Genomic DNA, 16,758 nt, shown 5'->3' on the forward strand with positions numbered 1-16,758 from the left:
ATAGTTGGCATAGTTATAGTTTCAATTCTATAGTAAGTTATGCTCAATTGGCCACTTTTCTTTATGTTGTATCTTATCTACACTTTATGTGCATTCTATTGTGTAAGAAAGAAAAAAAAAACTATTAAGAAAATACTTTAGTCTCTATCTCTTTTCTTATTATTTTGAGTGAGCATGTGGTATCAAAAATATACCATTGTTAGGGATTATTTTGGAGGCTAAAGTGAAGAAGAAGCAAGGATTCAAGCAAGCAAACGATATGCAAGAATCTCTCCCGTTCTCTCACTTTTTCTCTTGGATAGTGCCTCTAGTGGCATAGAAAGCAAGAAAAAGGAAAATTCTCATATTGTTGTGAAATTTGGTATGCAATTAGTTTAAAATTTATTGTAGATCGACCCTTTAGAGCTATCCCACTAATTTTTTTGTCATTTAAGGCCATTTCGGGTCAAATTTTAGCTATGCAAGTTACAAACAAGTGTTTGGGTATTCTGCATTGTCAACTCTATTAGTCATTCTCGAGTGCACATGCTACAAATATCTCTCCACACCTTTTATAGTCTTGTCCTCATTTTGCAATCCTTATCCACAAAACTTATGTCTATTCTTAGGATTCACCTCCCACATTTTGCATACCTTATTTAAAGAACTACCAACTTTCTTAGGATTCACTTCCCAAATTTTAAATTTAGCAAGCTTTTTTGGATTTTTGGTACATTGTAATGCAAATTAAAGCCACATGCTAGCTTCTTATTCTAGATTTTCTTTTGGGCTTTATGGACTATTTAGAAACCCCCCAACGTGGCTTTAAGATGTGCAAGAGGGGGATGAGAATACTACAATGGAGGCCACTGCATGAGTATATCCTGCATTCTACATCAAGGATAAGAAGGAATATTATGATGGATGGTAACCATGGGAGCTACCCCTAATGATAATGGCCTCTTGTATGACCATGTTATTGTACACAAAAAGTTGCATGTATTGTAATTAAGGCCTTGCTAAAGCATACAATCTACACTCTCTATGGACACCCGAAGAAAAGGCACTCTAAACTAGCCTTTGGATCCTCACAACATTTTGCAATAGACATAGACTTAAGACATTTATGTTTGGTTGGGCTATATGAGATCAACCTCTAAGCCCCCAAACCTCTCTAGTATAACTTTGAGGTGCCATCCAATGAACTTCACTACCATGTGTATGAACTTTGCTACCATGTGTAGAGGTGAGTGAAGCAAGGTATAGTTAGGATAAATACAATTTTTCTTAAGAGATCACTATAACCTTTGAGGACAAATATGTCCTATGGGGACAACCTACTCTCTCTAGCACACTCAATGGCATCCTATTTCGGTCCAAATGTACATATGTGCATTTTTCCAAATAGGTCGATGTGCCAACGAGTGACCAACTCCACACATCTTCACCTTATATCTATATTGAAATAGCTCAATAACTTCAAACAAAGCATATATCATAGAATACCCAATGTTAGCTCCACTAGGAGATGACTCAAAGCGTCATTACACATGTTGCTACCTAATAGAGATCACTAGATTTTCTTCACTAAAGGGGTCGCCTTTTCACACATAGTTAAGAGCAATACTACCTCAAACTCTATCAACATAAGCTTCATTGACATAAAGACTCCAAGGTCCAACAAGTAAGTCAACATAAGGGGCCCTTTGGCTTTACCTAAGGTAACCTTTCCTTTTGCCCAACTCATGTATATATCAAAATCATGGCATTTTATTGGTTCAATCACATAAGCCACTATGCTCTCTCTCTCTCTCTCAAAAGAAATACTATGGCAAAAAAAGACATGCAAAATGTTCAACAATTGTAGAACATAGTCTATAGAATGTCTGATGATAATGCATAAATATGAATGTGAAAGTGTGTCTCAAGAACCTAGTATGAAATGAGTTTAGAGTAGTATTGCACATGTTGAGAATAGGTTTGAGAGTCTCTCTCTATCTCAGGATCACAAATATCCAAATGTTGCAACAATATTTCACTAGTGATACGATAATCATGGTAGCAATGGAGGGACCGAAACATACTCATATCATCACAAGAAATCCGACATGACTTTAGGCAGCAAAAACATAAGGATGCTAGCTGAGATGGCAACTCCACGTATATTAACAAAAGTGGAATGATGTCATGGAGTCAACTAAGAAAACAAAGGATGTGGATGGTGAATACATATGGTGACAACTTATCTAATGATGGCAATACCTAGAAACTTCTCCAAATTATAAAACATGCAAGTATGGATAGGCTTGTGACTATTACAACTAGCTAGGAAAAGGGTTGATGATGAAAGTAATAACTAAGAAGACCTCCACGAAGTTTTTTCAATTGTATCAAAGGGCTGCAATGCTCCATTTATTGAGGTATTTATCCTATTACTAAAAATAAAGAATTGTATTTTTTGTAGTTTTGTTTTTTATATATTTTATATATGTTTTGAAACAAATAACTAAGCATTTATACATCATCATTTTTAATTAATGCATGTCTTACTTTTAGTGGCTCTATATTCCCTCTCATACTCAAAAAGGCCCCAAGTCAAAAAGAAAGCCACTTCACTTTTTTCAAAACCCAAAAAGCCCAATTCCAAGAAATCTAGGCATCAAATCAAGGGTTCCTCGATGGACAACCCAAGGGACTACCACCATCACAAAGGTGATGATTCTTCTTTTGAGTAGCCCAGTTTAATGGCCGTTAGATTTTTCTCTTATTTTCTATTAGAGGTAATATCTCAACAACAAACTTAAAGATTATCCCTCCAAAAAAAGGATTATTGTAAGGCAAGGGTGTCAATGTAGGTGTAGAAGAGGGTATGATGATGAAAATGAGGATAAGCTGCCATGGAACTACCATAGGGAGATTAGCAATGGTAATTGTTAGGAATTCGATGGATTCAAATCAACCACTCTTTTGACAAGGTAAAAGAGGATACACAATACAAGGGTCCCTTGGAGATATGCTTGCTTTTGTAAGTTTTCATTTGTTAAAAGGCCATATTCAAGGTATCATGCAAATCAAAATGAAATGCAGAGTAGAGTGGTGTCCCTTGAGAAATGCCCTCACTAGCAATTTTTCACTTGCCTACACACCAAGCATGATCGATCATCAAGACGCAAACAAATAATGATACAAATATATACAAGCTTGAAGATATTAAATCTTGTAAGCACTAAGAGAAGTAGCAACCTCTCTCCCAACTAATAATGGAAGGGAAAGCTACGAGGAGGACTCTCCCATCATACCAATGTTGAAAGGGAGCAACTAGTAGTACCTGTATGTCGAACGTAGATATTGTATAACCATAGATGTGTACTATAGTTTTTCCCCATTTCGCTAGCTTTCATTACTTGGATGAGACACAATAGAGAACAAACATCCACCATTCTTTACATACACATTCAAACAATAATCTAACAAGTAAACTAAGTTCCCTAAGGAAAGGACTCAACGGCATAGGATGTTGGGTTTCACAAGTGAAACAAGAGCCTTGCATGAGGCTCAATGATATTTAATATTCTATCTAGTATGTATACTAATTTGATGGATCAAATTTCCATTAACATTATTATTTATTGCTCAACTTAGAAGACAAAGGGTAAACTTCCCATTTTCTCTATTACTTGTGTGATCCCTAACATCCAAACTTGTGTCCATGTACTTTTGTGATCCCTAACATCCAAACTTGTGACCATGTACTTGATCTTTCCTTTTGGAAGCTGTCAACTAATGATCATGTGTGAACGCTGATTGCCTTGCAGACACTTTATTCATTTGTTTCTTTACTTCAACTCCTTAGCATCAGCCATTATCAATAATGTTACCCAATTTCTTCCAAGAAAAGGAGTGGGTATTCGATATGGTTGACAACTTGGTGAGTAGTAGTGTTTCAGAAGCAATGCTGATTGTTCAACTTCCTTACCAAAGTAATTCCATGATTTGCTACTTGATGAGTCGTGCATTGTACAGACAAAGCTGTGCAACTACCTTCACATACAAATTAGTTGTTTTAATTTTCTAAAGAATAGGATAAAGAATAGGACATGCAGTCTGAACTTACGGATGGTCTCTTATTGGCAACATTCTTTAAGTTAGGGAGCTTCCAAGCATATGACTTCATATAATCCTTGACGATCAAAATATGGTGAATAAAGCTTTGGCCATGTCATGGCAAAATATGCCAAGCTACTTGCAGAAGTTTAAGCAGTGGACCACTGAATAATGCAACTCTCTACAGCAACATCACAATTCTGTGAACATAAACAAGAATGTAGAGAAACAGGCAAGTTAAAGACAAGATAGTTTGTTAGGCATAGTACTCGCTTGAATTAAAGCCAGGAGAATAAGCCTGCTCCATCGTATCAAAGCATGCAACGCAGTTGCTATCATTGCATAAGAAATGCAAAAATATGGTCCATTTATAATTTCTTTAAAGAATATTTTCACTACCCGAGAAGTAGGATATGTCTCCAGATGCTCAATTGCTTGATTGATTTCACAAGGCGCATCCATGTGTCATAAATATCCTTCATTAAAAAGTGCAACTCCAAAAGTTCTATTCACAGAAAAAAAATTTGATTATCACACAATATAAAGCACAGTTAGTAAACCTCTGATAATGCTCAATCAATGATAACAGAAACTGCTAGGAATGGTTACCAAGATGTGCATGCAGATTCACATAGTCAATGTACGACATAACAGTGCTGGTCCAAGCTTGTCTTTCATGACCTGAACACCACACATCATTACAACATTTTGCAAGGCATGTCCAACCAAGCACATCTCCATATTACACCTTGAATGAGTAGCCTTGTATCACTCTTCGAGAGACTATGTTTCCCTCACTTTTAACATCAATATCCAAGTCTTTGGCGCACATAAGGGCAAAGGATTGGAAAAATACAATAGGATCATGGCAATTTCAAACTTCACAGTAATGTGCTTCACAAGAGTTCCAAGTTTCCTCACAAAGATAAAAGACAACTTTATACATGAAATTCATCACTATATAAAATATTATTTACAGCTATTTTTATCCTTAAACCAATTTTTCAATTAGATAAGGAAAATAATATGGCAAAGCTGTGAAGCCAGAGAGCATGCATTATTCTTTGTGAGTGGAGCAATTGGCCAATACCTATCCAAGGATTAAAATAATCAGACTGACTGCCTAAGCAGTTACTAACATTATCCATGTCTTTCAATAACTAATTTGAAAACCCAAAATTTGTATGTTATCCAGTAATCAAGTTTTTGTGAAGATGCCACCCCTTCTGCTCATCACCTCAGCCGCTCTCAATTGCCCACCGGAAGCTGCCCCTTCTCCCTCACCCCTGCTTGCTGCCCCTCCTCACCACCTTAGCTACAGCTTGTCCTTAATCAGCTGCCACCACCCTTCATCCTCCCTGTCTCAGCCTTCCACCACAATTGCTACCTATCACCCCCTCTAGTCCATCTTTGGATATCTAGATGGGCACTAGTAGCATTGGTCATAGTGGTCATGAAGTGACTTAGAGCGAATGAACAAGGGGCACTTCAGGGTGAGGGCAACGGACTCCTATTTATAGAACTCAAGGCCCTATTGAGCACATTCCTGGTGCGATCACCATTCTTAGGACTCTTGGCCCATAGGTCAACACCCCCATACACTGGGACGGTGTGGGTTGGTGGCATGGGATGCCAACTCTTGGGATCCATGCCACCAACTCTTGGGATGTAGCTTTGACATGGTTTGCCACTAGCTCCCATGCTCGGAGGTGAGCCTATTTGGCTCTATGGCTAGGAGGTAGTCTAATGTCCAAACTCCATTCCCCATATGTTCGTGGGTATAACTTGCATTGTGTCTCATATGTAAGTTGGATCCTAGGCAGCATTTCATTGCTATGAAAATGCAGTTCATGGTCACCTTCTTACCCTATATGCAAGAGACATTGATGACTACAAGGAAAAGTATTAACATGGGCCAAGATCATGCCATGTTTTATGCTAACCAAAATCATACTCAAGCTCCATGTGGACATATGGATTTACCTTAAGGTTCCAAAAGACTTCAATTCAATAACTATTGGCAAGTGTTGTAAATTATCTTCAAGCAAGCCAAGGACCCTCGGAAATCAGTGGATGTCCTATATGCAAGAGACATTGATGACTACAAGGAAAAGCCTTAACATGTGCCAAGATCATGCCACATTTTACGCTAACCAAAATCATACCCAAGCTCCATGCGGACATATGGATTTACCTTCCCAAAAGACTTCGGTTCAATAACTACTGGCAAGTGTTGTAAATTATCTTCAAGCAAGCCAAGGACCCTAGGGAATCAATGGATGTCAAAGGAAAAAGTTGTCGATCGTAAGTAATGTTGCACAGATACTAGGTAGTATCTGGTGCCAAAAATTGGCCTAAGACATTTTATCAGCCGTAAGTGTTAGTTGGTGACACTAGGGATTTGGCATTTAAAGGTACTTAATGCCAATCCAGGCCTAAAGAAGACTCATAAACACTTGGGAGATCAAGTTCACAAGCCATTTCTAGATAGCAAGAGACCCTCTGAAAGCTGGTGATATGCCCTGAAGAGACTACAGCAATAGGTGACAGTACTTTGAGGGTGGTTACAACCAAACAAATATCATGTTCCTTGTGTTCCATCAATGCAGACAACTTTCATGGTTGTCTAGACAAGGCAACAACTGACTTTTTTCATTTTCTCCCAATGGAAGTCTAAATTTTCTCTCTATTCAATATTCTCTCTCATTCTTCAGCCATTTCCCAACCTTTCTTCGAAGAACTCTACATTCTAATCCTTGGAGGTTGAGAAATTGCATGTTTCTCCTCTGTAAACCCTAATTTACAACAAAAATTAGGGTTTAACAACAACCTCTAGAAGCATGCTAAAAGATTGAAGCATCAAGACTTGAATTTTCAAGGCTGAGAATTAATTTGCAACAAGATTCAAGAGACCAGCCAACATTCGAATTTGAGGCAAATTTCATTTCCCAAGGAGTCGACGAAGGCCAATTGCCCGAGCAAATCGATTGAATATTTACTGGTCATTGTTAACAGCAAGGGGCATTTGGATTAAGAAGGGAATTGAAGGAATCCCATTGTATTCAAATTCAATTGCAATTAAAGATAAAAAAATTCTGAAAAGGGCACAAATTTTGGGGCCAACAGGGTATTTAGTCCCAAATTGATTGAAAAATATTTGTGTTTCAGCATTTTATTAATCAATGCTTGTTGCAATTAAGTTATAATCAGGTTATTACCACCCCTCCATGGAATGAAGGCTGGTTTCATGGTTCCATTGTCAAGATATCATCAAATCCTTTGAATTAATGGGACCGAGGCAACAGGTTGTAAGTCAAAAGCATAGCATTTATTGCTGAAATTATGGTCAACTGCTGTTTACAACAAGTATGTCTTCATATGGTGATATACAATCAAGTGGTGATGATGCATCTCAGCTTGGTCATTCATGTGGTGAAGGGGAAAACGCAATGCAAGGACTTCCATACCTCAAGATGCTGATGGGGTGAAGAATTTGATGATAAATTCAAAGATTGGATGAGGACAGCAGCAAATCTCTTTGTTGAATTGGCAAAGGATCCTCAGTTTACTCGATTCTTGAATGCCCCAAAGGACAACAAAGGCAACAAGAAGAAGACACCTTTTCCATGAGCACAAACAGTTGGTACCCGTGGGACAAGTGCAAATGCATGGCCAACTTGCTGGTGTCAATCCATGGGAATAAGGACAACAAGGTATTCATGCAAATGCAAACATGGGACAGCAAGGATACTTTGTTGGTGACACTAGTTTTCATGCAATAGTTGATCAAGGACTATATACAGGAATGTATGGCACGAATCCCATGCCTGGCGCACAAAGTGGGCCATATGGAAATGTATCTACACCTCGTGGGGCTGTTGAAGCACAAGGATTTAGTGTTGTTCATGTAAATGCATCTAATAGTGCTGGTTATCATGGAAATGCAACAAGTGCACCCTTTTTGCAACAGCCTATTTATGACAATTTGACTCCCGTAGGTCTGGCAAAGGACTATGATGAGGGTGGCAAAAGTGTGAAGTTTGAACCTTTCAGTGGTGCACAACACAAGCTGAAAGAGCTCACTTTCATACAGCAAATTGACACAGCCTATTCAGGAGGCAACTTCATAGAGGCACCTAAAATTCGTAAGGCAGCCACATTTTTGAAGGGAAATGCATTACAATGTGGTATACACTTGTTATTTAAGAAAGAAGGGCACCAACTACTTGGGTTAAGTTCAAGCAAGTATTTGCTTCAAACTGGTTGACAAGCACATTTGAAGTGGACATGATGACAACATGGAACTAGTTAGATGCAAAAGACTACAAGAACTTGGACCGATACAATAAGTTTTGGGATGCTTTGCTGCCCATTACTTCTTATCGGTCAGTTTCCCTTCACGAGCAAGTGGAGAAGTATGTATGTGGTTTGCCAAAGGGAATTTAGGAATTTTACATTAAATCCATTATTTCCAGCATGTCATAGCTTCTAGAAATTGCCACTACAGCTAATACATTGTTGCATGCAACGGATGTAGGATTCTAAGACAGTGACGTCAAGGCAAATGTCAAAGTGGTGAAAGTTGAGAAAAAAGGCAGATCTTAAAATAGGACTAGAAAGAAGAGTAGATGGCAAGGAAAGTCTAGAAAAGATTATGCACGTCACAAATAAATGCTTTATTTGTGAGCATGAGGGGCATATGGAAAGGAGTTGTCCAAATAAACAGCAAGCTAATAAGAATGAAAGCAAGAGAAAGAAGGGCAAAACCTTGGCTGATTTAGTGTCTAATGTAGTGGCAAATCAGCCCAATAATGATAGCACTCAACTTTGCAAAGCATAGGGCAAAATTAGAGATCAACATGCAGTTATTTTTCTTGCTCCAAGAGCATGAAGAGCATGATCAAACTTTATCTCTATTGAAATGGCTGCCCGTCTACGCATTAGAGAGGTGACATGGGGCCCGTAGGTGAGATTGGTATGGCATGCAAGGGGCAACCCATACCTTGGGATGCCTTGGTGCCATCGTGTGCATGCAATTGTTGATACTCATGATAAAATTGTGAGGCAAAGTCCATACTTTGGATGTAAAATTAAAAGGGGAATCTGTCCCTCTTGTATTTGCTTCTACCATTTCCAAAGTAATGAAAAATCATCTTTCAACTTGGTTTCACTAAAGATAAAAGTGATAATGAAAATATCCACAATACAACTCATTTGAATAAAGATCACATATCATTTTTGAAAATATATGATGATTGCTTTTCTTAGTCACTTCTAGGATAGCTACCACCTCAAAGGCCCAAGGATCATGGCATGGACTTGATCCTTGGCAATAGCCCTCCTAACAAGCCATCTTACAAAGTTAGTGTAGCCCAATAGAAGGAGATTATGAGCCAGGTGTATGAGCTGCTAGAGAAAGGGCTGATTCAGCCTAGCTCATCTCCATTTTGTTCACCAATGCTTCTAGTGCAGAAAAAAGATGGGTTATGACGCATGTGCATTGATTATCGTGCATTGAATAAAATCACGATAGAAACAGATTTTCGATCCCTAGTATTGATAACATCTTCAATAGATTGCAAGGGGCAACCATTTTCAGACATACAGATTTGAAAAATGGGTACCATCAGATTCAGATTAGGCCTAAGGATGTATCCAAGACAGCATTCCGAACATCTTTTGGTTTATACAAGTTTCTTGTTATGCCATTTGGGCTTACTAATGCTCCTACCACGTTCAATAGAATGATGAATTGCATTTTTCAATAGCATAAGGCATTTGTGGACACTTTTTTCAATGAAATGATTGTCCTTTCGAAGAATGAGGCCGAGGATTGGAAGCACTTGACAATAGTATCAATGAGTTGCGTAAGCTTCAATTGTTGATAAATGACAAGAAAAGTGAATTCTTCTTGCATGAGATCCACTTTTTGGGGCACATTGTATCAGCTGATGGCATTCCTATGGATCCTGCAAAAGTTGAGGTAATTCATTCATTGCCACATCTCAAGAATGTTCATGAGATTTGTAGCTTTATGGGACTTTGTTCATACTACAAAAAGTATGTAAGAAACTTTGCTGAAATTACTACTCCATTGCATGCTTTGCAAAAGAAGAATGTGCCTTTTAGATGGACAGCCATGAAAATTTCAGCATTTGATATGTTGAAAGACAAACTCACTCCGGATCCTATGCCTGTGTTGCCTAATCTCAAGAAGTCATTTGTTGTGCATTGTGATGCATGTGGAAACAGCATTGGGGCTGTTTTAATGCAAGATGGCTACATAGTTACCTATGAAAGTTATGTTCTCCATGGTGTAGAGAGGAATTCGCAGGTCTATGAGAAACAGCTCTTGGTTGCAATTTATGCACTAGCTACATGGAAATACTATTTATTAGGGGCTGATTTCATAGTGCATAAAGATCATCAAACATTGAGATACTTTTGACACAAACGAAGTGGTTAAAGAAGCATGTTGTGTTTCAACATTTCATTAATTATTGCTTGTTGTAATTAAGTTATAATCATGTTATTACCACCCCTCCATGGGAGGCTGGTTTCACAAAGCATATGCCCAACAATGACGAGTCATGTCATCAATGAAGGTAACAAAGTACAAGCATCCTTCGATGGATTTGACACACATGGGCCCACAAACATCCTATTGAGGTGAAACACACTTTATAACTAATTAGCACCTTAAAACAGCCCCAAAACACGCTTAATTAATGAAAAACGCAAATTTGGTGTGTGGTTCAAGAGAGTTTCAGTGGTCCTTTAAAAACCTAATTTTTTTGGGCACCCTTCAACATCTATAAATAGACAAGTTGCCCACCATTCAGCCTCATCCTTTTGTATACATTTCTCACTCTACTGTGCAAAATTCAACCTATCATTTGCTATCCAACCATCACCAACTGCAGCCCATCACTATCCAAACCTAGGCATCTTGTTTTCAGCCATCACCTTGTTGTTTGGAGGTCTCCATTTGCTACATCATCATAGCACCTAATTAGCCTACATTTTCAATATCTAGCGCCAAACAAAAGGCAACTGCCATCTCTCCCACGAAGCAATTGTTGTAGTACCTGTGTTTTTGTTGTCCAACAAGCCATTTACATCAACAAACACCTCTCCTCTTGTCGCCTCAGTTCCCTGACACTCCAATGATCGGCGTTTGATATTTTCCTCGTTTTTCACACTTCGACTAGTGGTCACATCACGTCAAATCCGTCTTTGATGGACGTCACTCTTCGACACTGCATTGCTCTGTCCTTGGGCATTCTGTACACTCTTACATTCATTTACAACATTCATTCACTTTAGAGTTTATTCTCTCTATGTTCGACTCTATGTTTGAGTTTTGAGTTTTTGTGTTTTGCATTTTGTGTTTAGGATTTGAGTTTTACTTGTCTCTATTTGAGTCTTTGTGTTTCAATCTTGGTCATACATGTTGTGTTTCCTTAATGCAAACCCTAGCATATTTTCACAAATCCACCTTCACGAAATGAAGCACAATGCATTTTACCAAGTACATAACTTTCACATATATGGTGAGTAGGTGCTTTCAACGAAGGGAGATCAAGCACCTTATTTTTACTTTTTAGGCGAAGCAAACTGCCATAGTTAAGATGACCGACCAGAGCATACCATAACTCAGTGTCATCCACAATGGTAGCATCAACCTATAATGCATCCTCTGATGCTCTTCTCTCATATAAATCAAGCTAATAAGCCCACTATACAATGTACCAATGACAATGACGGCATCCACATCACTAAAGTCATCAACACTGCATCGATCCATGTGGAATTTAACCATAAAACCAGCACATGCAATGGCTGAAATTGAAAGCAAATTTTTCTTTATGCATGGCACACAAGACCTTTCCAAGTATGATAGTTTTCCCATCCATTGCAATAGTGGGAATCTGACCAATGCTTTGAATTGCATATGAAGCATTGTTTCCATATACAACAAATCCCCCCTTTTGAACATCTGCATGTGATATAAACAAGTCATGAAGGGATGTTGTGTGTTGGAAGCTTCACTATCAAAATACCGTGTGCTGCAATTTCCAGCAACTGAAAGACCATGCTCATGTGAAGAAGGATCATACAAATAATGCACAACAAAAGCATAAGACTCACCAATGTCCAAGCTTGCCAAACGTGTCGTTGCATCCTTCGCACTTGCTGAATTTTCTGCAACACTCATGCTCAATTGTTTCTTCTTTTCACTTGCCATCCTCTTTCTACATTCTTCAATATTATGCCTCATTTTTTTGCAATAATTGCATCTCTTTTTCTTAGCACCCTCATCCTTAGTGTTTGAAGAGTTCGTAGAAGGAGTTGCTTCACCTTTACCCTTTGAGTTCAAGGGCTATTGTGACTTTCCTTTGTTTCGATAGCTGGTTGCAAATACTTGATTGTCCATACTTATGTTAAAGCAATTCACCCTTGATTGCTCTTCTTGCAATCACAATGATACCACCACATCAAAGGTGTCTACATTGGCATCTTCTTTGGTAAGTAAGCGAAGTGGCAAAACTCTAATAAACATTAGGTAGACTAGCCAAGACTATAGATACAAGATAGGCATCTGGAATTATTTCATCAATATTAGCAAGCTACTCCGTAATGTCCTTGACACATGTAATGTATGCATCCATAGAATCACCCTTTATCATGTGCTCCATCTCAAGCTGCTTACGCAAACAAGCTATGCGAGCCTCATTGCGCACTTGATATAATGAAGCAAGCTTATCCCAAGCATCCTTGGCCATTATGTACAACCAAATATGCCGAATGATCTATCTCTTGCACAAAAGTGCAATCAAAGCATGAGCTTAGGCATCATGCCCATCCCATCTCAACTAATCTGTTGTGGGAGGTGCAAGGGAGTTGAAGCAAAAGATCAACTGGTGATAGTGATGAGCTAGAAGAACCTATAGCATTCTATGTAGTCGAGCCTACATGCCTAACTTTTGAACCACATACATAACCCCAAAGTTGCTTGGCAACAAAAACATGCTTCATCATGTATGCCCACATGGAATAATTAGTGCCACCCAATTTGTTTGGGTCCCCAAATATGTTGAGCAAATCATTTTTCCATGCCATGCAAATGTGGGCAAATACTGATTAAGGCTAGATAGATACAATATTTTTAAATTGTTGACTATCCAACGTCAAGAGGCTGATTTGCGGAATCTTAAACAAGGCAGACGTTACGTGGCAGGTACCTAGCAGGCTGCGATTGGCACCAGATCTGACGGAGAGTTAAATTGTGCTACCAACAAACACACAAGCCGTCGAGGGCAGTGGAGAGATTGTCAATGCATAGCGGCTACAAGCATGAGCATTGTTCCGACTGAACCTCCACACATGGAGGATACCAGATTGCTGCACACATGGCAGCATCTTGAAGCATCTTCTTCCTTCAAATCTAACGGGAATTCGTCCCTTGTGGCAATTCTCCAAGCTTAAGTCAAGGATATGCAACTACAATTGGCCAAGCTCTATACTCCCCATTTTTCGTTTGTGCTCGTAGCCATGAGGTCATTGCCTCTTTAATTCCAATATGATCCCTTTAAAGATGAGATGAAAAAATGTGATGAAATCAATTCATGGCTAGCCAAATGGGACATATTTTAATCTGTATTAATTCAATGATGCTCAATGTATCCTATAGATACAAATCATGTTACAAGGAAAGGCATATGCTTGGAGGGTAGAGCTATGTCCCAAGCCAATGATATGGGCTAATTTTCAATCCATTTTTCGGAAACATCTTATGACTAATGATTGAATTGAAATTTTTTTTAATTTATTTAAGCTAGATATGGAGAAGAAGAGCTTGGATGCATGTTCACAAGAGTTTAAAAATCTTTTACACAAAACTAAGAACTTGCACCATTCTCAAACATTGCTCTACATGCACCTTTACAAATTGCTATTTGACTACCAGAATGAGGTGCTATGCAATCCGCTTCACTCAATCAACAATGTCTACAGGTATACAAAAAAAAATTACAAATACTTTGGTTACAAATACGGGCAGCCGGTCAATTTTGGGGGGAGGGGGAGCAAGGGAAAGGCTCCCATCAACCTACTTCTATCTTTAAGTCAAAGGAGTCATCTACCTTGGTAATATCTTGTCGACCATCTTCAGAGTTGCATGAAAAGAAAAATGACAAGCGCAAGGTCACTCACAACCATTATCATTCAAATGGTCATTCAAGGTAATATTTGTCTATATCTCAAAAAGTGGAGTCATTTCTTGAACGATATCCTTATTTATAGTAAGTTGTTGGAGGAACATGCAAAACTTTTGCGCATCGTCTCACGTCTCTTAACGAGAGCAATTGTTTGTGAAACTATCCAAGTGTAAAAAAATTTTACACGGGGCTATTATATCTTGGTTATGTCATCTCGATTCTTGGTGGCATTCGAATTGATCCCGAAAAGATTTGAGTAGTGCTTGATTGACCTATTCCGAGGACTATAAGGCAAGTAAATTCTTTTTTAGGACTTAAAAGGATTTTTTCAAGAGTTCATAAAGGACTCTGCTCATATTACTGAACCCTTGACACATTTACTTAAGGATATTTGGAGTAGAAAGAAGCATATTAGTCTGCCACTTGTTTGAACTAGTAAACTCAATCAATGTTTTCAAACACCGAAACGACCAGTTACTACTATACCGATGTTGCAAACTATCGATCCAAATAAATCTTTTGAGATTCATACAAATGTAAGTAATTATGCTTTAGATATCATTCTTTATCAAGATGGCTGACCTATCGCATTTGAGAGTCGTAAGCTCACCGACGCCCAAACACACTATATCACCCAACAAAAGGAATTATTGGCAGTCACCCATATGCATGAAGTATAGCGCCACTATTTTTATGGCGGTTTATTATTTGGACAGACCAGCATTTATTATTTGTCATCAATCTGATCTCCGTGGCCACAACGCAAAATGAGTGGAGCTTATACAAGAGTTGGACTCCAAGATTCGTTATAGAAAGAGCCCAACTAATATGGTTGCTATGCCCTTAATCGAACTCCTAAAGTTAATGCATTATCCTTTTTCAAAATCTCAACTGATTTCTATATTTCTCTGAAGGGGCATTGCCAAATGGATCTTTACTTTAGTAAGATCTAGCAACTAGTTCAAGACGAATCTAGTAGACTAGGAAGCTTTTGTAGTCCAAATACCCGAAAGCTAGGTACTAAGAGGAACATGGTAGAAAAGTGATACACTCGTAACAAACTACTTTTTAAGTAAGGCAAAGTGTATGTGCCAATGATCATGATATTTGCAAGAAAATTTTATATGAGTGTTATGATGTGCCAAGGGTTCAACACCCTAGCATATATCAAACTTTGGCCTTGGTTACTAACTATTTCTATTGGCCGCATAGTAGAGTCTTCTGTATAGAGTGCCCATAATGTTAGCTTAATAAAGCTAAACAGCACAAAGAGGTGGAGATGTTGCATCCTTTACAATTTTTTTATAGAAAATGTAGTATTTCTATGGATTTTGTAATGGGATTACTCCATACGAATCAAGGCGGCCATGATGCAATCTGGGTTCTGGTCAACTAAAAGACCAAAACAGCTCAATTCATTCCCACAAAGATGATTATGAAAAGCCATGAATTGATTGGTCTCTTTGTCAAACATCTTTGTAGACTTTATGGTTTGCCCAAGAAATAGTCGATGACCAAGATTTCAAGTTCACTGACCATTTCTGGCACATGGTTTTCCAAAAATAAATATGGAAACCACCAATTGCCACAAAGCTCAAGGGGTAAAAATATAGTCTGTAGTTGAATCTCTACACAATATACAAGTGATGCTAATGATTGCTAGGGAAAGCATTAAAATGGCCCAAAATCGTGAAACATTTTATACTAACCAACATCATACTCCCTAGATATCTAGATACTCACTAGTAGCATTGGTCACAATGGTCATGAAGTGACTTAGAGCAATTGCACTAAGGTAACTTTAAGGTTAGACAAGCTGAGTCCTATTTATAGAACTCAAGGCCTATCAAGCACATTCATTGTGTGATCACCACTCGTGGACTCTTGACCGATTGACTGACACATCCATTCAATGGGACGATGTGGGCTAATGGTATGCGATGCCAATCCTCCGGTGTGGGCACGTGGGATGGGATGGGATGCCAACTCTTGTCCCATGCTCAGGACCTGGTTTGCTACTTGTTTCCAAGCCCAAGGTTGAGCCTATTTGGCTCATGGCTAGAAGATAAGTACGATGCTCACTTTGTTGAGGTAAAAATGCATTAGCTGGACTTAAACAGCCCAAAAACACGCTTCATTAATGAAGAAACCTTATTATTTTAAAAAGAAAAGTGATCCTAGAGAGTTACTATGTCCCACATGCAAAACCCTAATTTGGGTACCCCAAACTTTCCATAAATAGGCATGCAACCAAGCACTCTCAATCTCATTTTTTGCAAGTCTCAGGCTCTCTAGCTTCGCTGCCCACACCCCGTTCACGGAGGACATCTCATCTGAAGCTTCCCATTGCTGTCTACATTGGTTTGGCACCTATTTCCAACCTCCATCGCGCAATTTACATCGATTTCTGCTGTGTTTGCTGATCAGCCACATCATCTACAGCTGGAAAACTGCT

The 16,758-nt window shown here is 38.6% G+C and overlaps 1 protein-coding gene across 2 annotated transcripts in view; it reads right to left on the bottom strand.

Annotated features, from left to right (window-relative positions):
- Positions 1 to 3,694: 3,694 nt before the first annotated feature.
- Positions 3,695 to 16,758, bottom strand: part of LOC148035652 (Protein kinase superfamily protein) — a 55,922-nt gene continuing 42,858 nt past the window's right edge. Inside the window, exons 15-17 of one of the 2 annotated variants that reach the window (XM_087677648.1) lie at positions 4,693 to 4,764; positions 4,483 to 4,588; positions 3,695 to 4,283 (exon numbers count right to left, since the gene is read on the bottom strand). In XM_087677648.1, the coding sequence (XP_087533774.1) occupies positions 4,265 to 4,283; positions 4,483 to 4,588; positions 4,693 to 4,764 (197 nt within the window). In that variant the 3' untranslated portion in view covers positions 3,695 to 4,264. The other variant, XM_087677649.1, reaches the window with a different exon arrangement.

The sequence above is a fragment of the Lygodium microphyllum genome, chromosome 5 (assembly GCF_053477565.2).
Source record: "Lygodium microphyllum isolate KBCC chromosome 5, Lygodium_microphyllum_v1.1.10, whole genome shotgun sequence".
NCBI classification, from domain to species: domain Eukaryota; kingdom Viridiplantae; phylum Streptophyta; class Polypodiopsida; order Schizaeales; family Lygodiaceae; genus Lygodium; species Lygodium microphyllum.